General features: G+C 35.3%; 1 protein-coding gene across 1 annotated transcript in view; it reads right to left on the reverse strand.

Annotated features, from left to right (window-relative positions):
- Window positions 1-6,506: 6,506 nt before the first annotated feature.
- The window catches only part of LOC129975287 (zonadhesin-like), a 31,453-nt gene continuing 16,752 nt past the window's right edge, over window positions 6,507-21,207 (reverse strand). The window contains exons 6-10 of the mRNA XM_056088342.1: window positions 14,308-14,484; window positions 13,093-13,275; window positions 10,509-10,691; window positions 8,546-8,731; window positions 6,507-6,700 (exon numbers count right to left, since the gene is read on the reverse strand). Of these exons, the coding sequence (XP_055944317.1) occupies window positions 6,507-6,700; window positions 8,546-8,731; window positions 10,509-10,691; window positions 13,093-13,275; window positions 14,308-14,484 (923 nt within the window). The remainder of the gene's footprint in view (window positions 6,701-8,545; window positions 8,732-10,508; window positions 10,692-13,092; window positions 13,276-14,307; window positions 14,485-21,207) is intronic.

The raw sequence follows: 21,207 nt of genomic DNA on the forward strand, positions 1-21,207 counted from the left end.
TGAGAATACAGTGACTAACAAATCTTCTGCTTTTATACAAGCACAGACAGTTCCAGAATACTCTTCTGGAGACAGTAAGAAAAGTCCAGAACAATTGTCTGGTAAACTAAAGAAATGTCCAGTATCTTCTGGAAAATGAAATAAAAGAAAACATAAAATCAAGGAATTAAATATTTATACATACTATGAATCCCAGTGTCTCTAGCGGGATTCGAACTCAAGGTCTCTTGATTATGAGACCAATGCCATGACCATTCGGCCATGCAGATTCGACTGTGTTTCTTCAATGCGGCAATATAGCATATGAAAGGATAACTTCCACGTTCACTCTGACTATCTGTTCTGAGAATGTAACAGTTTTCATTAACGCTATTTTTGTGGTGGACAATTTACTAATATCTCGATTCGATCGACAAAAAAAAAAAAAAAAACATTGATATTCATTTTACGCAAGACTTTAGTTTAATGCAAACACAATTTTAATATGAAATATGCCTAATTTATACCAAATGATAAATTTTATGCATCCATTTTTCAAGAAGAATCATCTTGGCTCTGCTTTTTTTGGCAATTGGATCATTGCTCCCTCCTTAGAAGAACAGCGTCTCGATGTTATGACATTTAAGTTTTTTGGCTCTAGTCCTTGATCGAGTCACAGGACCAGTATAAGTAGTCGGGTCTTCACGGGGAGTAATCTCTGTTGGTCGTCTTGTTCTTCAGGGTCATGGTATGGCTTTATGCGTAAGACGTGGACAACTTCCTTCAGTTTCCGCCTTCTAGAACTAGGATCGAAATCGGCTACTTCATAGATGACGTCGGACAACCACCTCAAAACTTGATAACGGCCGAAGTACCTCTTGAGGAGCTTCTCGGAAAGCCCTATTTTACGAACTGGAATAAAAATCCACACCAAATCTCCTGGTTCGTATGCCACCATCCGATGTTTGGAGTCATAACGCCGGTGATCTTTCTTCTGAGCCTCAAGAGTTCATGCACGAGCTAATTGCCTCGATTCTTCTGCCTTATTAATCAGATGACTAACGTAATCGTCTTCTTGGCTGAGGCCGCTGGGGCAGAGAGGAAACATCGTATCCAACGGCGTTTCAGCTTCTCGCCCATGTATTAGGTAGAAGGACGTAAAACCGGTCATGTCGTACTTGGGAGTGTTGTAGCAGAATGTAACGAACGGCAATATCTGGTCCCAGTTCTTCTGTTCGACATCAACATACATAGAAAGCATATCTGCAAACGTTTTGTTGAATTGCTCAACAAATTGCAACAGCTTGCAAACAAATGGCGTAAGGCCATTTGTTTGCGGATGATAGGCTGTTGTCATTCGATGAGTGATATTGTACAGTCGATTAATATCGGACAACAGCTTGGACTTGAAAACTGGTCCACTGTCTGTAATGATAACTCGAGGAGCTCCATGCTTCAGGATTATTTCCTCTAGTAGGGATTTGGCGATTTGTGTGGCTTCAGCCGTCGGTAAAGCTCTGGTGACTGCGTACCGTGTCAAATAATAGGTGCAAACTACAATCCATTTGTTGCCGTCGTCCGATTTTGGAAATCGTCCTAGCAGGTCGATTCCGATGCGATGGAAAGGAGCGACAGCTGGTGGAATTGGCACGAGATGACCTGGTGGCTTCTGAGGAATAGATTTTCTCCTTTGACATTCTCGGCAGTGCATCACATATCTTCGAACACTTCTGTACAAGCCTGGCCAATGAAATCGCTTTCTTATTCTATCATAAGTTTTGGTGAATCCTAGATGTCCGGTGGTAGGGTCGTCATGGTGAGATTCTAGAATACTGAGCCGTAAATGTTTCGGGATCACTGGCAGAAATTTCCTTCCGGACGGATGAAAATTCTTCTTGTAGAGGACTCCTTCGATTAATTCAATGTTTCCTAGCTTGATTGCTTCTGTACTTTGTTGGTCTCTTATTATTTTTGCCATTTCCGGATCTTCCATCTGTTCTTCTGAGAGATTAGTGAATAAAGTGGCACCTGTGGAATCCCCAGACCATGAAGCAATTACTTTTAATGGGTTTCTGGACAGACTATCAGCATCTTTGTGTTTTCTTCCACTTTTGTACACCACTGATACTTCGTATTCTTGGAGTCGCAGCGCCCATCTAGCGAGTCTTCCAGAGGGATCCTTCAGTCCTGTCAGCCAGCACATGGAATGATGGTCAGTGACGATCTTGAAAGTCTTTCCAAAGAGATATGGCCGAAACTTAGTTATAGCTCATATGGCAGCAAGGCATTCTCTTTCAGTTGTGGAATAGTTTCTCTCAGCCTTCGTCAAAGTATGCGAGGCATCAGCTATTACTTTTTCCTTCCCATCTTGGATTTGGACTATTGCTCCGATTCCGTATCCACTCGAGTCGGTGTTGGTTTCGTTGGTGAACTTTCGTCATAAAGGCCTAAGACAGGATCGGAAGAAAGATCTTTCTTTATGTTATTAAAAGCTTCCACTTGTTCAAGTCCCCAACAGAATTTTGTGTCCCCCTTCAGTAACAACGGTAGAGGTTCGGCTTTATGGCAAAAGTCCTTTATAAATCGGCGGTAGTAAGTCCCAGAAAGTTTCTTATGTCATGGATATTCCTAGGTACGGGAAAGTTACTCACGGAATTAAATATTTACACAAACTGTGAATCGCATTGTCTCTAGCGGGATGCGAACTTCCGATCTCTTGATTATGAAATCAGTGCTATGACCATACGACCATGGAGAGTCGACTGCCTCTTTTCAATGCGGCATTATAGAATAAATAGAGCAGGCTAGAGAGGGAGTTTTAACAGCTAATAATAAATTAATTTAATTTTTCGGATGTAAATATTCGAAAATTAAAAATCGATTAAACGGTTACATAGAATTTGTATAGTCCCTATTTCTTCGCCAGGAAGACATTAGTAACTTTGGTTTAAAAAATATTAAGAGAAAACAATCGAAAACTCGAATTCCTTATTTTCTATGAAACTTAAAATAACAGTTTACAAATCTTATATTTTTGGTACTGATTTGTCCTTCCGCTGGTGTGGTGTGGAAGTTTGAAGAGGTAGATGCCAATTCAGGTATCATCCTCGTATTTTGACCGCGGTTCAAAATTATGAGATCCTTCCCCAAATAACCATAGTGAGGCTTTAAAACGCAATCTTAATATACTTAAAACTAAACTTTGATATTGATTTTTGAGGTGTAATGAAAATAATTTATAACCAAAACCCTTAGGTTGATTTACTGATTCCGATGGTATATAGACTAATTCATTATTGTAAAGAATAACAGAAAGAATGCGTAATAATAAATAAAAAAAACACTCTTTGGTTAGTTCTTATGCTTTTAATCAACACAATATATAAATCACAAGATAGGTTACATTGCAGAAGGCATACACACATGAGGGAAAGGTTCTTCTTTTGGTTTCATCAAAGATCAAAAATTTCAAGCTGTAAAGATTTAAAAAAAATTATTTAGTGAGGAAGATATCAAAAATACTATAATATATAAAATGTCATAACAAATTTTATAAAGCACACATAAAAAAGAGAACATTGCAAAAAAAGCAATCGCTCAGTTTTTGCTTTCGTATTTTTTAGACCTTTATGCGATATGAATTTTATCCAAAATTATAATGCGCATATGAAACTGAAAACTATTTTTAAGAAGGAATCCTAAGTTGCAAAACGTTTCCAAAATTGATTAAAGCAAGATTAAAGGCTCTTCTATTATTACTTTAAAGCCTACGTGTCGATTTTTATTTATCAAACTATAAGAAAGTATAGAGCTATTTTCTATCTTGTCGATTAAATTATCATGTTCAAATAATGAAATACGAAAACTTGGCGGCAAATGAATTTCAATAATTTATTTGAATTTAAGGATGACAAACTAAATTATATATGCAGTCACAGAAGTCAAAATGATGAATATCATCCATGAATATTTAAATGTGATAAATATCATCGCATCTATAATATTTTTGATTGTGTTATAATACTAGACCCCTCCTTATATTTCAATAATCTGATTAATGAATTATCATTTTCAAATTTTGACCTTCATGTGGTAAAACGAAACGCAATTTTCTTCTCCTGGTAATTATATTTATTTTTATTTTTTAGAGTACGAAATTCTTCTTCCTTCTTTGTCTTCTTTATAAACAGGAAACTACGAGCATCAATGCTGAATATCATTACATATCACAACAGTGGACATCAAAAATGCATCACCTAGTTGATTTATGAACTTTCTGTTATTAATTTAAATTGGGCTAAGAATACTGGTGAAAAATAAAATGCATGAGCCAATTTGCAAAACAAATGCATGATTATACCATAATTTTGGCTACAATATCAAGATTTGATTACATCTTCCTCCGTATATAAAATGGAACAAAACAGAATATTGCATTTTCATCGGCCACACAAAGTGATGATATTTGCGAATGTTATCATAGTTAATAATCGACGTAACAGAACGCCTAGAGCAATCCTCATCTTATTTCATTAATTTTACTGAAAAATTATTATCATCATATAATAATTTTTCAGACGTTCATGATATAAAAAATTCACATCATGTAATAATTTTGATGATGACCCTAAAATGACATTTATGCATTGCTATCCATATTTATATTGTGAATATTTGGAATCGATTTTATTGCTTTAATCTTCGAAAAGTTAAGTTAATTAAAGAGCCTAGTGCAGCTGAATCAAAGATTGGTGACTTAATTTGTGATTCTAAACATTTTAAAAATATTGAAATCAATTATTTTAACCTTCCGTCGGGCGCAATGCAAATCCTAACACGATCGGGCGCAATTCATCTAAGAGATTAATGTACTCAATTAATGCAATTTTTGAATGGATGTTAAAAAAAACATATTAAACAGAACTTTTCACTTACATTTGAGTATATTTAGTATGAGTATTTGAGTATATATGAGTACTCAATTAATGTGACTTCATCTCACAGATTAGTTGCGCCCAATGGAAGGTTAAATACAATATTATTTCACTGCATAAAAAATTATAATCTTGGCTTCAAACTAGAGTCAATTCAAATATATTTCATTACATTTGATTACAGAAAAATTATAAATTGCCTTTGTTCCATCAAAATATTGTATGCCAAATAGGACAAAACAAATAGTTTACTGTTGTTCCATGCTTTCGTAGGTTACCCGCTTCATTCCGAATTATTGTATGCAATATGTGATTGCTATTCACAGAATGCGATATGTTGATTGTCGCCCAGCTGTTGCATTAAAATTTTGCAATTTTATTACAAATAATTCTTGGAAAAGGATATATTGATGTAATAGCGATGATATTAAATACTATTTATTTGGATTCAATAATATCTTTGGTACAATAGTATCTTTGGTTATAATGCCGACTTGAGTTGTCAATAAATCTCTTTGGAGTAATTTAAAATGAGAATATAAAAATCAGCGTACTTAAATAGCATTTTTATTGAACGATTTCATTCAGAGTGGTTGTCTTTTAGTTGATGCAATCTTCTGTCATTACAATATTTTACGTTCATTTATTGAATGCCTTAAATGTAGAATTCGTGTAACTTATATTTCTGAAAACAAAAACGTCTCAAATGTCAGTGAGGTAGAGCTAAGCAATAATATAGACGCAGAAGATTAGAATCTTCATTCCTTTGTTTTTTCATTATTTCAAATCGCAAAAATTATTACGAATATCCGTTTTAGTCCCCTGATTTGAAATTAAAAATATAATTCACATTCACTAAAAATCTAATTCAATTTTAATTAGGAATTCACATTCGTATATTATATTTTCATTTATTTTTTTCTTCTTTTTCAATTCTTTGAAGACAATTTGTTGCGAAAGGAAATAAACGAAGTCGTGTAATTTTTTTTTCTTCTCCCCCCCAAAAAAACACTGGGAAAAAACATTTTACAAAACATTCTGGGTAAAATAAAGAATGAAATTGACAAAAAAAATTATCTCAACATTTTGGATTTATTTTTTCTAGACTCTTTAACTGAGCTTAGATGATACTGAAAGTGATTCAAAATGACACCATGAGAATTATTATTTTAACTTCTTAGATATTTCTCAAATGAAAACTAACATATTGAAACGAATCAAATTTCTGCTTATAAAATTCTTTTGTTCAATACGTAAATTGAGAGATGCAATGGCAGCCCAGAACTTAGTATTGCGTAGTTAGCTAGTGAGTCAGTTACTGTTTATTTTGATATCATTTACAGCATAGCAAAGCAAAATTGTGAAGAGACTTTTTGGCCGAATATAAGTAGAAATTATCAGTTGAACTGTATTAAAAGTCATATGTTACAAAACTCCATATATGGGAAACAATTACGGTTCAGAAAGTATACTTTAATCTGAAATGTATTGAATGGCAACAAGTAGTTATTCAATTCTGCATGTAAAATAAAAGGCCTTGAAAGAAAATAAAACAAAATTTATCATAAAAAAATTGTTGAATGATTACTTACTTCACTCATCCAATGGGCATTCTTCGGGTCTGATGCAGTCAGAATCGAAGACTTTGTCCTCCTTCAGGACGTAACCGGGTTTGCACTTGCAGCCAAAATTCAGCCTCAGTGTGCAAAATTCCACTGGATGCTTCAGAGAGTAGCATGAGTCTGGACAGTCGCCAAATTCGCCTAGTTCCTTGTTCGGTGGGCAGTCTGTCAAAGTGTTTGGAACAAAGTATTAAGAAATATAATGGCAAATAAATTAGTCAGAGTCTAATAAACAAAATGTATAAGGTAAGCTATGGAGTCTATGCAGGGCGATTCTGAATTCACAGTACAAACTTAGAGGGGAGAGAAAGAACAAGGATGCTGATAATATTTACATAGGAAATGCATGTCACTGTTCCTTTCAGTCATAGAAATGCCGCGTTTTTAAGTATGCAATGCTAGCAAGAACTGTTACTGAACAGAAGAAAAAACTATATACTCAGCTGAATCAAAAGAAATTTTTATAAACAAGGCCTTCAGATGTTCTCAAAAAAGTAATTGAAGCCCGAAAAACACAAGAGATCGTAGTGGCGAGGATACTGTTCCACCACATCCACAAGAGATCGAGCCCAAAAGTATCATTCAAATCATTGCGGACATCACTGCCGAAGTGTGTTGTTGCCGATCAGCAGATACCGCAGTCCGTTACAAATGGAGTATCAACATAATTTACCTCTGCTAATAATAAAGATGAAGGCGTGTATGTGTCTGTCAATGAGTCCCCTTGCTAATAACAAAAATGTGTGTGTGTGTGTGTGTGTGTGTGTGTGTGTGTGTGTGTGTGTGTGTGTGTGTGTGTGTGTGTGTGTGTGTGTGTGTGTGTGTGTGTGTGTGCGTGCGTGTGCGTGAGAGAGAGAGAGTGCATTTGCACTCTACAAAATAGGCCGCTTGATCTAGACAACTCATATACATAGTTAGAAGAATGGGAATGTGCACTTGGAAGCGAGCTGCTTCTAGATCTGTTTATGTTGAAATTTTAATCAAAATTTCATAATATAAAATGAATCGACATTTTGAAATTTTCGTACTATATATCAAGCATGTATTATAGCAGAAAAATGATTTTTACACCATATTAAAATTTTAACCCAACAAAACGAAATATATGTAAAAGTCACTGAGTAGCCAGACATTCGATTCCTTCCTAACCAACTGAAAAGTTCGGTCTATTCTTATAATCTTGCATTTTTATCATTTATCCCAATGCATATTAAAAAAAATATTTCAATAAAAAATGTTTAAAATCTGCATTGGTGGCAAATGATATTTCCCCTCTAAAGTGGACGTTGCAATACTTGTCTAGGTATTTTGTTATTTTAAATTTCATACGTTGACAAGATGTAAACATTCTGTGTTTGTTTGTCACGTGTACCGTTTATGGACTTTTCAATAATTACTCAGCAGTAAAAGAACAAAAATGCTCACATTGACTGAAAAATTTTTAATAAAAAATCAGAACACATCTCAGAAAATAAAAGTATACCATTGTACTTATCACAACAGAAAAGCTCAATTTAAAGTAATGAATGTTCTATTAGTGAGGTTGTGAACGCAAAAGAAACATCTATTGATTCTCAAAACTTGGAAGAGTCAGTAATTTATAATTAAAATTTCAGCAAAAATGGACAAATATTTACATCAGCCAATTAATATGTTCACACAAACTGATAAGAATGAACACTAAGTGTCACTCATTATCAGATACATTTAATCATTTACTACTCGACGGTTAGATACCACCAATGCCAAATCTAAAAATTCACAAAACTTGCTGTAGTCGGTAATTTATTAGAAGAATTACAACAAAAATGGAAAAATCCATATTCACATAGTTCAAAATCACATAACAAACATAAAGCTGTATTCATCAGCTAAAAAAAAATTCATCTTCCTAGTTCTGAAGGAAATGTGAGAGAGGTGGTGTAAGCCATCATCTAAAATTCTGGCAGAGGTTGGCTAGCTATTAGAAGAAAGTTAACGTGTGCATTCGTAAACAAGTAATCTACTTACCATTACTTGTTACCGGGCACTCTTCCGGTGTCACGCAATCTCCACTCTCATTTCTAACAAAGCCCTTTTTGCACCGGCAACCCTGTACACACACAGCAGCACAGGCTTGTGGAGGACCTGCATAATTGTCACATGTCCTCTCACAGGTTCCACAGCTTTCATATTGAGCGTTTTTTCCGCATTTTCCTGCAAAACAATAGAAAAAAACATTAATGTGAGTAACAGGACACAAATATAATTTCCAATTGCTTATCCTATCAACAAAATAACACAATGAAATAAGTTTTAAAAGAAAGAGCAATTTCTGATGAACACTTATAAATTGCAGGCAAGTATGTCACAAGTCTAAATTTCTATACTAGTGATAGAAATTTATACTAGAAGAGGAATGCTCATCCTCCTATGTATTCTTCTACATCTATCTACATCCATAGCTATACTTATAATAAAGCTCAGTCTGCGTGTGCACTCTGCTGTCAAACCATTTAACTATGACTATGCATATGCATAATTTACAGGATAAGAAAGTGCATCTTAAAAGAAATACTGTTTGAAAATTTAATTTCAATTTTATTATTAAAAACTAATGAAGCGATTTTTACACAATCTTAAAATTACAAAATGCTTTCTTAATTATAACAATCTTAAAAACGTGCATCATTTTTTTCTAAAATTTAAAGTACTTTTTTTTTGTCAAAACTAGATCATTGTCTTGTCCTGAAAATCAAATAATTCCAATTGCTTAAGTAAATACTTAATTGCATGGTTTTCTCGCATAGTTAAGAGTTAAGGAAGAAAGTTTATGTTTTGTATCACTATAATTTACATGACAAGTCAAAAAAGTGAATTTACAGTTTTGCGACTATTAGAATATATATGAAAGCGACTGCAGCGATTTTAATATCACAGTAATGTCACGACAATGGTTTCCATTAGGAACGTACATGCACACAATAAACTCAACAAATGAAAGACAATTAAAATGTCAGACAGTTTTATGGAATCATGAAAGAGAAGTTATATGTTTAAGCAATTTAATCGTAATGATGACTAGTAATAAATAAAAAGAATATGCATTTCCCAAAAGTTATAATTAAGATCCAGTTTTAAAGCAATACTAGGGCTGTTTTGGGACGTACCTCGTCATTTTATACCGCAGTCAGATGACAAGGTCGACATCTGCGCTGGTACTACATATCAATATTCCGCACCACACCATCGGGAAGACGTATTTAGAGTGCACTATGCCCGCTTATACGACGTTTCTTTGATGGAATCAGGTCCCGAATCTGAAACTCTTCGGTTCTGAAGCCCAGCTTACCTCCCTGTCCCCGCGGCCCCAATCATTTCTCAAAGTTGCCGAAAAGTGAGATTTTTTTCCTCAGGCAACAGAACAATAATTAATTTTTACCTATTAATATTTCTATTTTATAATAGAATCAGTTATTACAATAGGACTAAATTTAAATAATTGTCACTAGTTAGATAATCGTTTTACTCTTTGTTATCCAACAAATGTTACTTCTCCTCTCTAATAATCTTATAGAAATACTCGCCTACTTATATATGTATCTTTTTTATTTTTGGTTTCATGCATGGGCAAAAAGTACCAGCTCTATGTTAATTCCCACATATTCATTCCTATCTTCTGTTTACTTTTCAATACTTACAAAGCAATTAAAGCACGAAAATATTCACACGTCCGTTATTATGTTAATGATAGTCAGATTTACTATCACAAATTTCTCAACTGTTGCAGGACGATTAGGTCAAATATCGAAAACTAACAAGTATACAGCTGCGCTAATCACAAAAGCGAAACTCATATTTCTCGTTATGAAGGTTCTGCCAATGAGATGGTATGAGTAAAGCAGAACATTTTCAATTAGAAATTCCGGCAGGAGTTCGGTAATCTATTTTATGATTGTTTGGTTCTTTAGGATTGAGCAGATAATCTACTTACCTCTTACGGGGCAATTTTCGGGTTTCACGCACCTTCCACTCTTTGTTTGCACAAACCCCTCATCGCACTGACAACCTGATCGACATACCGCAGGGCAAAAATCGGGAGGATTGTTATAATTCTCACATGTCAGTGGACACGCCGTTCCGCAATCTTCGTAGTGCGCATTTTCTTCGCATTGTACTGCAAAACAATGAAAACAGAAAGAAAAAAAAAGAGAAATAGGAGTCAAGTACAATTTTCAATTGTTAATTTTATGAGTAGAATAACAACATAAAATAAATTTGCAATTTGTGATAGAAAATGAAATTTGTGATAAACACTTAGTAATTGCAGGAACGTCTGTCACCAGTTCAAATTACTATAATAACCTGCAAGTACAGGAATGCTCGTCCCACTCTATTTTCTAGTACATCTATAATACAGCATGCTTTGCCTTTATCTGCAAAGTCAAAAGATGAGACTGTTGCCTAAATCTCCTTGTTTTTCTTTTGGCGTCAAGAATTTAGAATTTAGTATGAATTTAACCGTTATTCTGTAAATGAGGCTATGCAGCGAATTTAATTTATTATCACGTTATTTATTACAATTATCGTTTACACATTGATAACTGGAGGATAGGATGATGATGAGGACACACGGTAGAAAATTTGGCCGAAATGTACCGAATAAGCCTTTAAATTTAGTGTTCTGATATAAGGAATGTGGAACCATTTACGTTCTTCGACCTAATCTTTCTATTTTTTTCTTTCTCTCTCACGTTCTTTCTATCTTTCTGCGAGAGTGATAGAGATCATTTATCACCCTTGTTATATTCGCAGTCAGTCAATCATCTTCTCAAAAAGAAATTTTTAGAACTCAGGGAAGTTCTAAAGGAAAAGATCCATGAAAATCTGAACAATGTGAATTCCTATTTATCAAGGTTTCTACGCACATAAATAAATGCATTTAGAATAAAACATGATTGATTACAATTGCACTACATGCAAATTATACAGATGAACAGCTGATCTTTATATTGAAAAAACAAAGTCTTTACAAAGTATTCAGACAGTTTTCACTTCTTCCTGATCCACTGATTCTTTCTGATCGGTGATTCTCTCTGAATCACTGATTCGATTTAGTTTAAATTTATTATTAAAAACTAATGAAGCAATTTTTACACAATATTAAAATTACAAAATGCTTTCTTAATTATAACAATCTTAAAAACGTGCATCATTTTTTTCTAAAATTTAAAGTACTTTTTTTTGTCAAAAATAGATCATATTCTTGTCCTGAAATTAAAACGATTTCAATTGTTTTAAAAAATACTTAAATGCATGGTTTCCTCGCATAGTTGAGAGTTAAGGAATAAAGTTTATGTTTGTATCACTATAATTTGCATGACAAATAAAAAAGGTGAATTTACAGTTTTGCGACTATTAGAACATATATGAAAGCGACTGCAACGATTTTAATATCACAGTGATGTCACGGTACTGGTTCCCATTAGGAACATACATGAACAAAATTAACTCAACAAATGAAAGACAATTAAAATGTCAGACAGTTTTATGGAATCATGGAAGAGAAGTTATATGTTTAAGAAATTTAATCGTAATGATGACTAGTAATAAATAAAACAAATATGCCTTTCCCAAAAGTTATATTAAGATATAGATTTAAAGCAATACTAGGGCTGTTTTGGGACGTACCTCGTCATTTTAAACTGTAGTCAGATGACAAGGACGACATTTGCGCTGGTACTACATATCAATATTCCGCACCACACCAACATGAACACGTTTTGCCCCGACGTATTTAGCGCGCACCATGCCCGCTTATACGTCGTTTTTTCGATGGTATCAGGTCTGGAATCTGAAACTCTTCGGTTCTCAAGCCGAGAACTTACCTCCCAGTCACCCCGGCCCCAATCACATCTCAAAGTTAAAGAAAACTGAGATTTTTTTCCTCAGGTAACGAGAACAATAATTAATTTTTACCTATTAATATTCTTATTTTATAATAGAATCAATTATTACAATAACCTGACTTGGCTCATTACACGAAGAACGCTGATGATTTAAACAAGAGGACTAAATTTAAATTATTCTCACTAGTTAGATAATCATTTTACTCTTTGTTATCCAACAAATGTTACTTCTCCCCACTAATAACCTTATAGCAATACTCGCCTACTTATACATATATTCTTTTTATTTTTGGTTTCATGCATGGGCAAAAAGTACCAGCTCTATGTTAATTCTCACATATTCATTCCTATCTTCTGTTTACTTTTCAATACTTACAAAGCAATTAAAGCACGAAAATATTCACACGTCCGTTATTATGTTAATGATAGTCAGATTTACTATCACAAATTTCTCAACTTTTGCAGAACGATTAGATCAAATATCGAAAACTAACAAGTATACAGCTGCACTAATCATAAAAGCGAAACTCATATTTCTAGTAATGAATATTCTGCGAGTGAGATGGTATGAGTAAAGCAGAACATTTTCAATTCTAAATTCTGGCAGGTGTTCGGAAATATACTTTATGAATGTTTGGTTCTTTAGGATTGAGCAGATAATCTTCTTACCTGTTACGGGGCAATCTTCGGGTCTCACACACCTTCCACTCTTTGTTTGGACAAACCCCTCATCGCACTGACAACCTGATTGACATACCGCAGGGCAAAATTCGGGAGGATTGTTATAATTCTCACATGTCAGTGGACACGCCGTTCCGCAATCTTCGTAGTGCGCATTTTCTTCGCATTGTACTGCAAAACAATGAAAACAGAAAGAAAAAAAAAGAGTGATAGGACTCAAATACAATTTTCAATTGTTAATTTTATGAGTAGAATAACAACATAAAATATGTTTGCAATTTGTGATAGAAAATGCAATTTGTGATAAACACTTAGTAATTGCAGGAATGTCTGTCACCAGTTCAAATTACTATAATAACCTTCCAAGTACAGGAATGCTCATCCCACTCTATTTTCTAGTACATCTATAATGCAGCATGTTTTGCCTTTATCTGCAAAGTCAAAAGATGAGACGGACGCCTAAATCTCCTTGTTTTTCCTTTGGGTTGAAGAATTTAGAATTTAGTTTAAATTAAACAGTTATTCTGTAGATGAGACTATGCAGCGAATTTAATTTATTATCACGTTATTTATTACAATTATCGTTTACACATTGATAACGTAATTGATGTTACACGATTGATGAGGATACACGTTAGAAAATTTGGTCGAAATATACCGAATAAGCCTTTAAATTTAGTGTTTTGATGTACGGAATGTGGAACCATTTATGTTTTTCAAGTTCAGCTTTTTCTTTTTCTTCTTTCCTCTGTTTCTTTCTGTCTATCTTTCTGCGAGAGTGATATAGCTCATTTATCTCTCTTGTTATATTCGCAGTCCGTCAATCATCATCTCAAAAAGAGATTTCTAGAACTAAGGGAAGTTTAAGAGGAAAAGTTCCATGGAAACTGAACAAAAACTCTGTGAATTCTAAGGGGGAAAAAACTGCACTTTGATAAAAAAATTACTGTGAACTAGCTTGAAATCAAGAAAGCAGCCATTAACTGGATTCTGAGTTGCACTTTTCTTGTTTAATATAAGATCATTCTCTCTTCATTTAATAATGATATATATATATATATATATATATATATATATATATATATATATATATATATATATATATATATATATATATATATATATATATATATATATATATATATATATATATATATATATATATATATTGCAGCTTTTTATGATCAGTTAAACATTAGTTACCTCCACATTTCTGGTAACATTCTTCTTCAGTCTTGAAGTTGTTCTTGTTACCGCCGCATCCTCCATAAATAAACTTACCACACCTGTCAGTTAATGGGTCGTAGAAGTATCGAATGAAGCGCGCTCTACAAGGACCAGTTTCTGGAAGCTTGTTGCAATCTTTTCGACTTAGAGTAGCTGTAATGCATGATTTTCATGTATTATAAATTCTGAATAAACTCAGAAATCAAGGGGTTGGGGTTTTCAATTATCACATTGCAATGACTCTCAATTAGGAAGAAGAAAGATCTTTGGGATAAAATAAAAACTAATCTTAGAAATGCGTCGATTAAAGATAGCTGCAACTCTTTTTTAACAAAAGATTATGCGCACTGATGCCTAAACTGTAACGGATTTTTATGTCATTGCTCAAAGAGTCAGAACATCAAATATCAAGAAATTGTGAAAGCGTGTTAGAAATAATTAAAGAAAAAACCTTTGCATTTGGAATAAAAATCAGAGAAAATTCTAAAATAAAGTAATGAAGGTTAATTTAACATAAAAATTAAGATGCTAATTAGAATTTAAATTAAATGTAGAAATATCATTACGTATATAATAAATGGATTTCTATGATAAGCTATACAGTATTTACACAAACTTTCAAAGAAGCCAAATTAAACGAGCCTCATTAGCTGGAGAAAATATGACCGAAAGATCCCGTTCTTAAGATCTTTCTAAAGGTACGGTCGCTAAAATCATGACAACGTAGACACAAAGCAGCGATACAAGCTGGGCAAAGCAAAATAATGGCACAAAGGAGAAGCTGAATGAAGGAGTCCGACAGACATTGAAGCGGGTTGTTATGTCTAAAAGGAAAACAACATAGCCAAAGTGACTACTGCATAGCCTCTTCAGCATCCGACTTCCTCAGTATCGATAATAATTGAGAGAAGCCTTCTAAAACAGACCATTTACTGCAAAGTAAAAATTTCCGAACCACTTCACAGATTTTAATGTCAGACGTCGTCAACAGGAATGCTGTAACTACACCTCTGTCTATTAATAAGTGGAAGAATGTTATATGGTCAAACAAATCATCTCTCATACTTTTGCCTACTATCGGGCGGGTACGTTTGGAGGTCACCTTCACAATCATATGATCATGATTGTCTTCTTCCAACTGTCAGGCATGAAGGTGGATCTGTTATGATATGTTCAGCCATGTCGTGCTTTTCTGCTGGACCAATCGTAACCACGAAAAGAAGGATCACTGGGGTGAAGTATAGAGAAATTTTAGCTGACCATGTCCATCCTATCATGCAAACTTGATTTCCCTTAGAAAATGGTATTTTCAAAGATGATAATGCTTCTACTCATGCAGCGGGACTTGTCCAATCGCGGCTTGATGAATACTAGGAAGTAGTGAAATATCTACCTTACCCACAACAATCCTCCGAGTTCAATATAATCGAACAGTTAAAATCAGTTTGCAATCCGAAATCTATATTCTCTTGCGGCATTTCTCCCGGAACTTTCACAATATATTCAAGAAGTATGATACCTTAAATACCAATTAGCACTTTTATTATTTAATTTCCAGGCCACTTTAAGCAGTATTACATGTCAAAGTTTGCCTTGTGCTTTATTAATAAAGAATCTTGCATTCATTGATGTTTCTATAGTTTTCTTAGACACCTTCAGATTTCCACAACAAATAAATCATTTATTTCTTAGATTTTTATAGTTTCAAAAATAACAAATAACGGCAAATAGAAAAGAGATTGCACCATTCTGGTCACTTTCTTTGTATTGTTTCGAATTCAAAAAAGTATAAAATACTCTGAAGCAAGTTTTTGTTTAGTGCATTATTGCTCTAAGACATATACCAGACACCTTTAGATTTATCATTTCATTTTTCTAATGCTTCAGTACCTATATATTGCATTGTTATCGTTTTTATGGTAAACGAATTTCAATTTTTCTTTACTTCTTATTTCCAATTTGGCACAATAGCTAGTTGAAGAAGAGAATGTCTTGAATAAAAAGAATTTTTCTCCAATATTTGTTATAAAATATATGCCAAGACGCGAAATAAGAGTTTCCTTCAGGGGCTCACCTACTATAGGTGAGTACGGGTATCCCAATCCCGAGGTACATAGGTATCTTTACTGCCTTCATGTTTACTCTCCCCTACGCCTTTTACTGTCTACTTGATCCTTCCATCTCTCGACGGCAAGCGAGGGAGTTCTCCACGAGAAGCTGTCGCCACTCTGTTTGCTTCTTGCTTCTCATGGACAGCCAAAAACTATAAGTGTTGGCCGTGCGTGGTGACCCATTAGACGGGCGATGCACTGCGGTCCCCAGTGTATCAATCGGCTGGTTGCTAGCCACCAGAGTGATTAGTCTGCTAGGGATCAAGCGAAGGGATTACTCCTTGAGCTTGGCGTTAAGGGTAGTCACTGACCCCGGGGGTAACTCTAAGCATATAGGTTCCGGATAGCACTAAGATAAGCGCCGAGGCTGGGCATGGACAGAACCAGTGGCTGCCTTCCCTTGTTGGGCTCCGTGGTGGGAGGTGCCGTTAGGCCTGAATTTCTCTCTATATCGCATGGGCTCCTCCAAGAAATCTCCCTTCAGTGGGCATCATAAAGATCCTTAAATTTATCTCCAGTGTTCATCATTTCGATTCTTTTTTTATAAGGAAACTATTATCAGAAAAAAATGAAACATTTAGCAACATCTTTCCTTTTCTGGTACAAAAAGCTATTACAGCAACTGTCGAAGACGTGTCTTCAATCCGAAAAATACGTTCAGGTGATTTGCTGGTGGAAATCAGTTCTAAAAAGCAAGTTCCATATCCTATGACAGTTAGTCCTAACATTTCCTTAAATTATACAAAGGAAGTAATTACATGCGGGGAATTGTCCAATGTCTTCTCTTGAAGAAATAACAAAAGAGCTTAAACCTCAAGAAGTAACGCAGGTACGACAAATCAATATTCGACGGGATGGTCAAATTCAACCAACTAAACATTACATTCTAACCTTCCATAGTACCACTTGCCTGAATTCATATATGCAAGATATATAAAATTTCCGGTTAGGCAGTAAATACCTAATCCGTTGAGATGTTTTCAATGTCAACGTTTTGGGCAATCTAAAGTTAATTGCCGCGGACCCTAACTTGGGCCCCCTGTGCAGAAAAAGGCCACGAAAGACAACAATGCCACGTAGAAGAAAAATGCGGAAATCATGCATCTTATTCTCGATCTTGTGAACGCTTGCCACTCGAAAAACAAAATTCCAACCATTAAAATAAAAGAGAATATATCCTATCTTGAAGCTAGACGGAAAATTGTAGCATTAACGCTAAAACCTGGTTTAAGTTATACATCTGCTGTGCAAAACTCTTTTTGTAAAAACTGCTTTTGTACAAACTGTACAAAAAAAGGCATCAAAACAAAAACACAAGCAAGATTGTCCGATTCTGACACTGAAACTTCCCTAACTAGTACTCCTGATCATAGTAAAACTGTCACACTTAAACCAAAACAGAAACCAAATAAATCCCTCAAACTAAAGCTCTTCAAACGTGGCCTGGCTACTAAAAATCTTGTCAGTAAACTTAAAAAAACAACTTTAAGCAGTTCTGTTGCTCTGGGACTTGCAGATAAAGGTATCGCTTATAAGGACATATAATGGACTTAACGTCCATTTTTGGTGGCGCATCCAAAATTCTCGAAATCATCTCGCTCCATCCATCTGAGGAGGAGGATGAATTTGAAATGAGGTGCGATGTCACGCAACCTCCGAACACTGCAATCACATCTTCCCTTGCAAAAAGACTTTCTCAATGGGTACCTTCCTCTCTTGGAATTGTCGTGGCATTCGGTCCAAATTGAATGAGATCAAGACCATTATTAACAAATTTCATCCTGCTTGCATTGGTGTTCAAGACACTTTTTTAACACCAAACATTCCTCACAGTTCTGGAGGTGTCTGTATCTTCACGTCAAATCTCTATCCGAGCTCACAACTAAATTTATATACTTCTCTACAGGCTGTGGCTGTGCAATTTCACGTACGGACATTAGTCACAGTCTGTTGCATTTACTTACCGTCTCATGATGTCATCCGTCAGCGCGATCTTGACAATCTAGTGGATCAGCTTCCTTCGCCTTTTATGATACTTGGTGATTTCTACGGACATAATACATTGTGGGGTTCAAATAGTACAAACTCTCGTGGGAGACAGATTGAACAATTTATTGTCAATAACTGTCTCAGTTTACTGAACAACGAACAGAAAACATACTTTCACGAACCCAGACGTATCTTTCATACAATTGATATGATCATATGTTCTCCTGAACTTCTGCCACTGCTGATATTTGCAATAAGCCGAGATATTTATACTAGCTATCATTTTCCTGTTGTTGTCTCCCATGCTGATAGCGGTGGGGTGACTCATTGTCCTCCACGTTTCCTATTCCAGCTGGCAGACTGGACTGCTTTCATGCGATTGCTAAATGTTACAGAGACTATGGTCAATACTTGCGACATAACGGAAGCAGTGCAACTTGTCGTTGATAGCATAATAAGTGCCGCAAATGCATCCCGAAGAATTCCCCACGTCTAAGAAAATTTCGTAGACCGTGATGGAACGAAGCTTGCCGCAACAGTCATAAGAACCAAAAACGACTTTGGAATATTTTTAGAAGGTACCCGACAACAGAAAATCTAGTTGCTTTTAAGCATGCGAGAGCCCTTGCTCGACGCATACGCTGACATAATCAGAGGGAATCTTGGATTGAATTCGTGTCATCCATCACATCCTCCACTTCCAGTAAACATTTGTGGAAGAAAGTAAAGGCTGTTAATGGGATCTATAGTGAAACCACCATTCCTGTTTTAAATACAGGAAATATGGTATATTCCGTCCCATTAGATATTGCCAATATTCTCGGTCAAGCATTTGCTCAAATGCCCGCAACAGATTCTTATAGTCCTACGTTTCTGGCAATTAAGAATCGCTTTAATCATTTACGCTTTAATGACCAATGTCCACTTCCATATAATTGTGAATTCAGAATGTCTGAACTGGAAACGGCATTGTTTAAGCTCCATGGTACAAGCCCTGAATCAGATAGGATCACACATAATATGCTTCGCCATTTGAATGCAACTTCCCTTTCAAACCTGTTAGTATTATTTAACAGAATATGGATTGAACAGAAGTACCCTTCACAATGGCGCGAAGCTATTGTGATCCCAATATTAAAACCTGGCAAGGAAGCATCAATTCCTCTGAACTACCGACCAATTGCTTTGATGAATTATTTCTGCAAGACCTTTGAGAGAATGGTCTACGCCCGTCTCATACACGAATTTTAGAAACAAGGATGTATCCCCTTATTGCAGAGTGGTTTCCGAAGAGGTAGATCTACTAATGATAACCTTGTTTTACTGAAAACTCAGATACGCAATACATTTGTTAGGAGGAACCACCTTGTCTCTATTTTTTTCGACACTGAGAAGGCATACGACCGGACATGGCGCTATGGCATACTTTCCACATTTTATAACTTTGGTTTTAGGGGAAACCTTCCCATATATTTACAGAACTTTTTATCACGTCGAACTTTTAGAGTTCGTGTAGGCAACTTTTATTCAAGCTGGGGGAGTTCCGCAAGGAAGTGTCCTCAGTGTTACACTTTTTATTGTTCATATTAGTCAAATTTTAACTCATTTACCTTCATCTGTTCAGGGATCACTTTCTGTGTACGACCTGCAGATCTCATGCCAAGGCAGCAACATGAATTTAATAGAGCGGCAATTGCAAAATGCCGTTAATAAAATGATAGCTTGATGCGATAACAACGGGCATACTATTTCTCCAGAGAAGAGCCAATGCGTCAATTTCTGCAGGAAAAGGAATATCCATGTAGATCCTGTCATTCATATACGAAATACACCCATCACAGGTGTGGATGAAATACGATTTCTGGGAGTAATTTTTGATAGAAAACTCTCCTTTCTTCCTCATATTTTAAACGTGAGGAACAAATATGAGAAATTGCTAAATATTTTAAAGGTACTCTCTAAAATATCTTGGGGTGCCGATAAAACATCTCTGCTCCATATTTACGAAGCAGTCATCCTCTCTCGCATTGATTATGAGTGTATAGCGTATGGTTCCGCTCGTACTTCTTTCCTGCAACGTTTCGATACTATCCACCATTCTGCGTTAAGGATTTGTTCCGGAGCGTTTCGTACCTCTCCCGTAGAGAGCTTCTACGCTGTTTGCAACCAGCTATCTCTTGAATTTAACGCACAAAAAATTGTCTGCCTGTTATTATTTTCGCACGAAATCTTTTTCTAGCCATCCCATTTCTAATATAACGGTACCAGTTGGTTTTCACAGACTATATCATGCCCGTTCTTCTCACATTCTTCCATGTAGTGAGAGAACGAAAGTACTTTTGCATGACTCAGGACTTTCAAATGTTATCATGAAGACTGTAGATTTGTTGTGTTTCCCCTCTTGGGAGGTTTCAGAATTTTCTTACATGAATCCCTTCGCAGGATTTGATAAATCTTCAAATGATCCAGCTATTTTTAAACACCTGTTTTTGCGTCATCGATATCGGTATTTGTACCAATTTTTACGGATGTCTCAAATCAGATGGACATGTCGGTTGTGGCATAATTCTTCCGTCTGATACACTGAGCTATCGTTTAAATAATTGCTGTTCAGTATTTACTGCTGAGTTGATGGCAATTTTCATTGTCCTTCAGAAAATTTCGCCTTCTCCTGGACGTAATTTTATTATTTATACCGATAGTATGAGTGCGTTGGAGACACTTTCGCACTACAGCAATCAGATGCATCCGACTGCGATTAGAATTCTATTTACTT

The sequence above is a fragment of the Argiope bruennichi genome, chromosome 1 (assembly GCF_947563725.1).
Source record: "Argiope bruennichi chromosome 1, qqArgBrue1.1, whole genome shotgun sequence".
NCBI classification, from domain to species: Eukaryota; Metazoa; Arthropoda; class Arachnida; order Araneae; family Araneidae; genus Argiope; species Argiope bruennichi.